Genomic DNA, 10,283 nt, shown 5'->3' with positions numbered 1-10,283 from the left:
TCCTTTTCTCTCTTAAAACTTAATTAAAACTAAGCTATTTATATGTTTCTATATTTTAATAACATAACACAATAATAATAATAAAATAATATCCAAAACACGAGCCAAAAACAAAGCCAAATTGCTGAAAATTAACCAAAACAGCCCGAATTTCTGCCAGAGCCGCTGCCAGCTGCTCTGGACCCGCTGGCAGCTGCTCTGGCAGCCCCTCACTCTGGTATACCCGCTGCCAGCGGCTCTGGCCAGCTGCCAGCGGCCCTGGCAGCGGTTCCTGCTGTTTTCGCCTTCTTTCCTTGCTTCTTCTTCTTGCTTTGCTTCACCTTTTCCTCAAGCTTTCTTCCTTGCTCTTCCATGCTCCATCACAACTCTCAAATCACGTGCCAAGGTCCATCCTTCTTACATAACTCTTCATTGGTTCCCGAGCTCACTCACTCACTTATACTCATAAATCCCGCCTTTTGCACATAAGTGAGATCACAGCCAAAACTCACAAAAGCTAACAAAAGTACATATAAAGCATCAAAACACACCCTAAAATGCTTCTCTCAACCCATGATAAGAAGCTTATCAAATTCCCCCATGCTTGAACCTTTACTCGCCCTCGAGTAAACTTAGAGAATAAAACACATCCTCCTCACTAAGGTTCAAAACAGAAGATGGTGGAATCAAACTAGCTCTATGCACTCAAACTCAACAAAAACATCCTAGTACTTATCAACCAATCACAATCACACTCCCCCATACTTCACACTTTGAATCTCCCTTTTTTCTTATTTATCAATTCATCCCCAAAATCAACTTGGAACGATAAACGCATAGCCATGAGTATGAATATTCTCAACCGCCTAAAGAAATGAAATTTTTGATAAAATTGGGCAAACAAAAACTCAACTTAACCAAAAATCTCATAAAAACACTTCCACATTCAAGAGTGAAAACAAACAACTCATGCTCTCAAATTCCTAAGATGATCAACAAATTCCCCCAAAAATCTCAACTATCTCCCAAAAATCACCAAGATGAAACCTACCCCGACACCTCCTTATATCTCCTCCCCTTATGACACCCGACTCCGGCAAATAAGATGCGAAATTTCCTTTTGAAAAATCAAATTCATGAACATTCTCTCTTTTTTCTCTCATTTTGCCTAGGAGCCCTTTCGGGTTTTCATCCTAGCCTCTCATCTTTTTCCAAAACTCACTTTCTCACCCACTCATTAGCCACTTTTTTGCTTAGGTCGCCCTTTCGGGTTTTCAACCTAACCGGGCCCCCATTTTTGCCTAAGCCGCCTTTTCAGGTTTTTCGACTTAGCGGGTTTCTTTTTCTTTTTTTCTTTCTTTCTTTTTTTTTTACTTTTTTCTGTTTTTTTTTTTTTTTTTTTTTTTTTGCTTGCTTCATTGAACCACAATTAAGATAGTTATACAAAACATGAAATCAAGATAACTATACAAAATTCAAAGAATATATGCAAGAATTTCTTCCCCCCCCCCCTACTTGAATGAAGCATTGTCCTCGATGCAAGAACAACTACAATGAAACCAAAAGTAAGGAAAAGGAAGAAAATCGTTACCATTCTCAATGAGAGGGACCTCCAGAGCCAGAAGAGCGGCATCGCCCCGAGAAGCACGCCTCTCGGAACGACGCAAAGCACGGGATGCCAAATGATCCATGAACGCCTCAGTTGGAGGCTCATACTGCGGATACTGAGTGGTGTAAAAAACCGACTCATGCTTCTTTGATATGCAAGCAGCTCGTGCATCCCATCGCACACCTCCTCTAGTCTATCATCCACATCAGCCCTCCATCGAGGCCAATCATCGTGCTGCACTCCAGCAGCATCCTCACCCCCTTCCTCATCAACAAACTCTCCGCCCATATGAACATCGGGATTCTCCTCTCCCATGTTCTCAACTATGATTTCAGCATCTCCCAAATAAGGAGCAACATCCGGGTCGGGCGGAAGGAAAAAGTCTGCAGCAGTAGGGCCAAAAGGTAATGCTCGTCCCTCGGGACGAGGAAGTCTCAAATAGTTCAAACCCTGCGGTCCGTATCGCCAGAAATAACTACCGGCGACGGGGAACGCGATAATAAACCGATCTTGACCAGAGTCATGATGTTATATGTCAAGTATGTCGAGTCTACTGGCACAAGATCCTCAGGGGGTGGAACATTCAAATAACAGGCTAGCAAAGAGACCATGCCACCCATACTAATATGGCCACTGGAGTTGGACTTCACCTTTACACAACTATCAACAAAAATCTCCACCCAATTGGGCGTACCGACACCTTCAGGGGTCATCGCCCACAAATACGACAATGTGACTTTGGGGACCTTAGTGGCCTCCCCTTGGCACAGAATAGTGGACGATATAAACCTATGCACCAGTCTAAGGCATGGGTGGGTGATTTTGAAGCTATGATCACCATGAGGGTCAACTTCACAACCAGTTATAGCCCTCCAAAATGTTCGGACGAGTACGTGCTATAATCACCCCAACGGTTCACCAATGGGGGTGCATCCCAACCAAATGCCATACGCAAATCATCATAAGACATCACATAATTCCTATTGTTCAAATTAAAGGATATTTGTTCACGTCCTTTAGTAAGCGTTGAAAGGAATTCATATGTATACCTGACATAGGTGGGAGCGCATTTGGTCATGAAATTCTCGAGACCCACGTTCCTTAGCAAGAGCCGCACTCCTTCCTCCATCTCTAGCTCTTGTAGAGCTTCTAAGTCAAAGAACTTGGTGCATTGCACCGTTCGTCGGGTTGTTGAAGCTTAGTCCATACGCCCTTCTCCTTGGAATGCAACCGAAACACCCATGAAACCATCCCCTTGAGGCAATGGAGGTGCCTCCCCTTGACTTGAAGAAGCCCCTTGCCTCTTGCCCTTGAGGGTCTTGATGGAGATGATTCTTTAGACCTCTTGTTGTCTCTACCCATGGCTATAAAAAGGAATATGTTCACTTGCACCTTCACCTTCACCTTCAATGAAAATAAATTAAGCTTGCAAATTCCACACAACCAACTCAATTTCACAATTGAAATCAAGAAAAAATGGTAAATCTTAGGTGAAATTGTGATGGGAATTGAGAATTTGATGAAAGATGAAGATTTGGGAAAGAGAAATTGGTAGGAATTTGGTATAATTGGAGTAGGGGAATGAAATGAGTAGAGAGAAGGAGAAGAAAAGGAGTAAGGGTTTATGTGAATTGGGGGATAATGAAGTTGGAGTTTGGAAAAGGGGAAATAAGGGGAAAAAAAAATCGGGGAGAGTTGTAGGAGCCGCTGGTAGCGGCTTGAGGCCCGCTGCCAGCGGCTCTGGCAGATTTTGGTGATTTGATTTTTTTTTTTTTTTTTTTTTTTTTTTGAAATTAACAAAACTTAGAGGGGGGCCCGCTGGCAGCGGCTCAGGAGCAGCTACCAGCGGCTGGGACAGAAACAAAGGGGTTTGGGCTGCAAGAAGACCGCTGGTAGCGGCTGCAGAGCAGCTGCCAGCGGCTTCTGCAGGGAAGGCCCCTTTGTTTCTGTTTTGCTCTGTTTTTGCTGCGTTTCGCGCATAAAAATTGCTCCCAAGGCCTCCACCTACACAAAAACAAAAAAAAAACACTCTTCACATCACACGAAAAAAAATAAAAACTAAACTACGAAAAGTAATGGGAAGAGTTTTCGATCGGGTTGCCTCCCGATTAGCGCCTTTGTTTTACGTCGTTGGCTCGACGCGGCTCATCCCACTTCGCTACTCCATTGATGGCTCGTAGAGATCGATGCACTCCACGTTCTCGGTTTTGAAACCCTCGAAGTAGGGTTTGAGCCTTTGGCCATTGACTTTGAAAATCTTATCGGTCTCGAGGCTTTGAATTTCAACTGCTCCATGCGGATATACATTCGCCACTTGAAAAGGGCCCTCCCAACGGGACCGAAGTTTTCCCGGAAATAATCTAAGTCGGGATTGATATAGGAGTACTTTGTCACCGACTTTAAAACTCCTTCCGCGTGATCATTCGATCATGCCATAGCTTGGTCTTTGCTTTATAAATATCTGCATTCTCATAGGACTCAAGCCGGATCTCCTCTAGTTCTTGGAGTTGCAATTTCCGATGTTCACCTGCTTCATCCATTTGCATGTTGAATGACTTAACCGCCCAATATGCTTTATGCTCAAGCTCAACCGGTAGATGGCACGGTTTTCCGAAGACAAGGCGGTAAGGGGACATCCCGATAGGTGTTTTGTATGCGGTGCGGTACGCCCATAGAGCATCCTCCAACCTCAAACTCCAATCCTTCCTATCCGGATTCACCGTTTTCTGAAGAATTGACTTCACCTCTCTATTGGACACCTCGGCTTGCCCATTGGTTTGTGGGTGATAAGCCGTGGAGATTTTGTGGTGAACAGAGTACTTCCTCAACAAAGCACTCACTGTACGGTTGCAAAAGTGTGTTCCACGGTCACTTATCAACGCCCTTGGGATTCCAAACCTAGAAAATATGTAAGCTTTGATAAAACCTGAAACCACTTTAGAGTCATCAGTCCTAGTGGGTATTGCTTCCACCCACTTCGACACATAATCACAAGCAAGAAGTATATAAGTAAAACCGTAAGAAATAGGGAATGGTCCCATGAAATCTATACCCCAAACATCGAATATTTCACAATATAGAAGAGAGGATTGGGGCATTTCACATTTCTGGGAAATGTTACCTACTCTCTGGCAATTATCACAGGATTTACAAAATCCATAGGAATCTCGAAACAAACTTGGCCAGTAAAAACCACAGTCGAGAACCTTCCTTGCTGTGCGTTTGGCTCCAAAGTGTCCTCCACAAGCATGAGAATGACAGAAGGTGAGAATGGGGATCACCTCATTTTCGGGAATGCATCTGCGAATGATTTGATCGGAGCAGAACTTCCACAAGTATGGATCATCCCATGCATAGTACTTCGCATCAGTTCGAAGCTTGTCCTTTTGAGACTTTGTGAAACCTGGAGGAAACTGTTGAGAAACCAGAAAATTCACAATGTTAGCAAACCAAGGGCGCAAATCCTTAAGAGCAAATAGAGATTCATCCGGAAATTCTCCTAGGATTTGATATTGGAATGATGGTTGATCAACAATATGGGTCAAACGACTCAAATGATCAGCAACTAGATTTTCCGCGCCTATCTTGTCCTTGATTTCTAACTCAAACTCACATAAGAGCAGAATCCATCTTATTAGTCTTGGTTTGGCCTCTTTCTTCGTCATCAAGTGGCGAAGAGCTGCATGATCAGTGAAAACAATTACTTTAGTACCAAGCAAATAAGATCGAAACTTTTCTAGAGCAAATACTACAGCTAACAACTCTTTTTCTGTGGTAGTGTAGTTTCGTTGGGTTGAATTGAGGGTCATTGAGGCATAATAGATCACATGAGATGCCCTCCCTACTTTCTGGCCTAAAACAGCTCCAACTGCATAATCACTCGCATCACACATTATCTCAAATGGTCGAGACCAATCTGGGGCTTGAATGATAGGGGCAGAAATGAGCTTAGCCTTCAATTCGTCGAAAGCCTTCTTGCAATCATCATCAAAGTGGAATTTCACATCTTTCTGCAGCAATTTGCACATAGCATTTGCAAGCTTTGAGAATCCCTCAATGAACCTACGATAGAAACCTGCATGGCCAAGAAAAGAACGCACTTCACGCACATTAGTAGGATAAGGGAGAGACTGAATAGTGTCAATCTTAGCCTTATCAACCTCAATACCTCTAGAAGAAACTACATGACCTAACACAATGCCCTGTTGGACCATAAAATGACATTTCTCAGAATTCAAGACAAGGTTAGAGTCAATACATCTTTTGAGGACCATAGATAAGTGATGCAAGCATTTATCAAAAGAATCACCATACACAGTGAAATCATCCATAAATACCTCCATGAAATGCTCAACAAACTCAGAAAAGATGCTCATCATGCATCTCTGAAAGGTTGCAGGTGCATTACATAGGCCAAAAGGCATACGGCGATAAGCAAATGTGCCAAAAGGACATGTAAAAGTTGTCTTTTCCTGATCTTCAGGTGCAATGGGCACTTGAAAGTACCCAGAATACCCATCAAGGAAACAGTAATAGGATTTCCCTGCAAGTCTTTCAATCATTTGGTCAATAAAAGGTAAAGGGAAATGGTCTTTCCTAGTTACTGCATTCAACCTACGATAATCAATGCAAACTCGCCAACCATTTTGAACTCTAGTAGGAACCATTTCACCCTGTTGATTTTCTACCACAGTCACACCACTTTTCTTAGGAACCACCTGCGTAGGACTGACCCATTTACTATCAGATATAGGAAATATCATTCCTATTTGCAATAATTTTATGATCTCCTTCTTTACCACGTCCATCATGGGAGGATTTAGGCGACGCTGAGGTTGCCTCACAGGTTTGGCATCATCTTCTAACAGAATACGATGCATGCAAGTGGATGGACTTATTCCCTTAATGTCTGCAATGGTCCATCCAATAGCTAACTTGTGCTCTTTCAGCACTGTCACCAACTTGTCCTCTTGCTCCTTGGTCAATTTGCTTGAAATTATAACAGGTAAAAGTATCGTTCTGACCAAGGAACACATATTTCAAATGATCAGGAAGTGGTTTTAGCTCCACCTGGGGTGCCTGCAAAACAGAAGGTAAGAGTTTATCAGTAGGCACTGTCAGTGGGGTAGGTGTCGAACCTGGTGGTCTAAGTGGAAGCTTGGAATGACCATTCAACTCTGCTACCATCATCTGCACACTATTAGGCAAAGGAATATCCAAACAATCAGCAGATAAATCATTAGAAATGGAAGTGAGGAGCGCATCCTCGCCCTCAACATTGAAGACATCCTGCACTATAGGATCAATGATATCAATGGAACACAAAGAATGAGTGTCAACAGGGTATTTCATGGAATCATAGATGTTATACACAATTTCTTGTCCATCAAACTCCATAGTCAAAGAACCAGTAAAAACATCAATTTTAGTCCTAGCAGTTTTCAAGAAAGGTCTTCCTAACAAGATGGGTACTGCTTGTCTATCATGTTCCATATCAAGCACATAAAAATCAGCAGGAAAAATTAGTTCATCAACTTTCACAAGCACATCTTCCACTACTCCCTTAGGATAAACATTTGATCTATCAGCTAATTGAATCACTACCCCGGTGTCATGTAAGGGTCCAAGTTCCAAAGATTTGAACAGTGAATATGGAATAACATTAATTGATGCACCCAAATCCAACATTGCTCTACGAAAAGTGGTGTCCCCTATTGTAACTGGAACAGTAAACATACCAGGGTCACTACATTTTTCAGGAAGTTTCTTTTGGAAAACTGCAGAAACATGAGCACTGACTTTCACTTTTTCCTTCCCTCCTAACCTGTGCTTCCTCTTAATAGTACAAAGTTCTTTCAAAAATTTAGCGAATCGAGGAACACTCTTTATTAAATTCAAAAGGGGAATGTTTACCTCACACTTGCTGAATGTTTCATAGATATCTTGTCCTTCTCATACCTCTTCGTTTCTTTCAAAGCTTCAGGAAAAGGTGGTGTGGGTTCATAAGATGGAAAAGTGGGAGGATTTGCTACAGCTTCATGTTCCACTTCCTTCTCCTCAGCTCCAATCAACTCTTCAGCCCTCTTAGTTGCAATTTCAGTCTCTTTCAGCTCCTTGCCATTTCTCAATGTAATAGCGTTGGCTTGTTGCTTAGGATTCAACTCCGTTTGAGATGGAAGTTTTCCCGAATCCTTAGCTTCAAGTCTGCTCACTGCAGTTGAAATTTGACTCACTTGACTTTCCAAATTCTGAATACTGGATTTGGTCTCTTGCTGGAATTGCACCATGTTTTGCTGCATAGTAGAAACATTAGAAGTTAGTGATCTAATCATTTCATCAGTTGACATATCATTCGAATTTGAGCTTTGGCCTTGAGGTTTGGCCAATGGTGCCCTATATTGCTGATATTGCTGCTGGCCTTGAGCATTTTGCTGTTGTTGTTGGTTCCCCTGGGAATTCCCATATCTCAAATTTGGATGATCCCTCCATCCTGGATTGTATGTATTCGAATATGGATCATATCTTCTCTGAGGACCTTGCCCTTGGAAACCCATTGCATTGGCCTGCTCATTCTGTTCCTCTTGTAATTGAGGACATGCATCAGTGGGATGTCCTGTGGAGGTGCATAAACCACAAGCATTCAGTTGCTGTGGATTCCTTGAGTTCACCATGAACTCACGCATCATAGAAGTCAAATCAGCTACTTGACTCTCTAACTCAGTTGTATTTGAATTTGCTGCATTCACCCGGCGCGTGGAGTTCTCTGACTGAACTGCCTAGAATTCTCTGCTAGCTCTGCAATCAGCCTAGTTGCATCTCCTGGAGTCTTATTCACTAGCCCTCCACCACTTGCTGCATTCACCATCCTCAAATCATCATCTGTTAGACCTCCATAGAAGTATAGGATGAGGTCTTGATCGGAATACCCATGGTACGGACAACTAGCACACAATCTCTTGAATCTCTCCCAATACTCATACAAGGACTCATCTTCCTTCTGATCCACATTGCTGATAGCTTTCTTAAGGCTTGCAGAAATAGTGGCTGGGTAATACTTCTCTAAGAAACACTTCTTCAAACCTGCCCAATTTGTTATGCTCCCTGGGGGAAGATAGTAAAACCAATCCTTCGCTGCATCTTTGAGAGAAAAAGGAAATGCTCTCAACTGAATTTGCTCATCAGTCATCCCAATCGGTTTCATGCTAGTACATACCACATGAAATTCTGCCAGATGTTTATTTGGATCTTCACCCTTCATGCCATGGAATGCCGGCAATAGATGAATTAGACCAGATTTGATCTCAACATTAGCACCTTCCTCCAACTGCTGATATGCGATGCACAACGGCTGTTGGTTCAAGTTAGGAGCTGTTAGCTCTCTCAGTGTTCGATTTTCTGCCATCACTTCCTCTTCTTGAATGTTGAAGATGTATGTTGATTCACTGGGGTTTGTTCTTGCCTCTCTTCGCAACCTGGAAATATTTCTTTCAATTTCTGGATCAAACTGCAAAACTTCTTTGTTAGCAGAACGGGTACTTATCATACCCTAGCGAACAAAACAAAGAAAAAATAGCTAAGAACAATCCTAAAATAAATTCTACTAAGATAAACAATTAAACGGTAACGCCTAGTTCCCCGGCAACGGCGCCAAAATTTGGTGTGCCTCAGTCGTATGCAACCAAAAATATCACAACTAAGCTAACTGCAAATAAACGTAGTTAGGGAAGTCGAGTTCGAATCCACAGGGAAAAAGGGACTAATAACTGGAAACCTAAGTGGAAATACTCTAGGACGGTAGTAACCTAAGTAACGAGGGGGGTTTTCACGAGCAATGATGATAAATGAACTAAGTAAGAACAACGAACGTAATGAATAGGTAATCAATGAGAAGAACGGTCTTGGTTATGCGAAATCCACTAATGAACATACAAATTGATCATAGAAGTCTCCTCAATCAAGCTCTATTGAACACCTTGTTGTAGAATTCCTAGATTCTAAATTCTCATAAATAGTTAGAAATAGCAAAGCGCTCCTTTCTAACCCTTTCCAATGCACAATTCAATACAAGCGCTCTAAATTATCCACAAGAAGAAAATAAACGGAGAAATCAACAAGGATTGAATAAATTAACACAAGCGGTCTAATTTCTTCAATAATATTATTCCCTCTTCAAGTTATCAACCAAAAGCATGCATCAATAACCTAAAGTTGCTACTTTGGAAAGATTAATTAGATGCAAGCGAATCCAATAATTCTAACCTAGCAATTGATTAAAGCAAATCATGAAATTAATTCAAGGAACAATATATATTCAATAGATATTAAGAGAAGAAAGATCTCACAATTCGTAGCTAAAAGCTTCAATCTTTAACCAAGAATCCGGAAGATTAAGCTTCCATGGATTCTAATTCCAAAACAAAGAATTCTGAAAATTCCAAGAAAACCCTAGAAAGCTTTTTTTTTTCTCAAAACTTAATTCTCCTTTTCTCTCTTAAAACTTAATTAAAACTAAGCTATTTATATGTTTCTATATTTTAATAACATAACACAATAATAATAATAAAATAATATCCAAAACACGAGCCAAAACAAAGCCAAATTGCTGAAAATTAACCAAAACAGCCCGAATTTCTGCCAGAGCCGCTGCCAGCTGCTCTGGACCCGCTGGCAGCTGCTCTGGCAGCCCCTCACTCTG

The 10,283-nt window shown here is 41.7% G+C and overlaps 1 protein-coding gene and 1 pseudogene across 1 annotated transcript; both read right to left on the bottom strand.

Annotated features, from left to right (window-relative positions):
• Positions 1 to 1,570: 1,570 nt before the first annotated feature.
• LOC110720273 lies at positions 1,571 to 6,624 on the bottom strand (annotated as a pseudogene).
• Positions 6,625 to 6,635: 11 nt separating this feature from the next.
• Positions 6,636 to 8,990, bottom strand: LOC110720272. Its single transcript, XM_021899273.1, has 4 exons — positions 8,840 to 8,990; positions 7,502 to 7,799; positions 6,727 to 7,412; positions 6,636 to 6,667 (listed from the first exon to the last, which is right to left on the bottom strand). The coding sequence occupies exons 1-4, from the start codon at positions 8,988 to 8,990 to the stop codon at positions 6,636 to 6,638; spliced, it is 1,167 nt and encodes a 388-aa protein (XP_021754965.1).
• Between the last annotated feature and the right edge of the window lie 1,293 nt (positions 8,991 to 10,283).

The sequence above is a fragment of the Chenopodium quinoa genome, unplaced genomic scaffold (genome assembly GCF_001683475.1).
Source record: "Chenopodium quinoa cultivar QQ74 unplaced genomic scaffold, ASM168347v1, whole genome shotgun sequence".
Classification (NCBI taxonomy): domain Eukaryota; kingdom Viridiplantae; phylum Streptophyta; class Magnoliopsida; order Caryophyllales; family Amaranthaceae; genus Chenopodium; species Chenopodium quinoa.
The sequence above is the reverse complement of the archived record's forward strand: the minus strand, read 5'-3'. Positions and strand labels throughout refer to the sequence as shown.

Bases quoted from the DNA above. Each gene is read 5' to 3' on its own strand.
- LOC110720272 (XM_021899273.1), bottom strand. From the start codon at position 8,990: ATGGCAGAAAATCGAACACTGAGAGAGCTAACAGCTCCTAACTTGAAC. The intron at 7,800-8,839 runs GTGAAGATCCAA...TTTCAACTGCAG, and splicing joins GGCATTCCATGGCATGAAGG to TGAGCAGACTTGAAGCTAAG. The intron at 7,413-7,501 runs GTAAACATTCCC...GAGGAAGCACAG, and splicing joins AAACATTCAGCAAGTGTGAG to GTTAGGAGGGAAGGAAAAAG.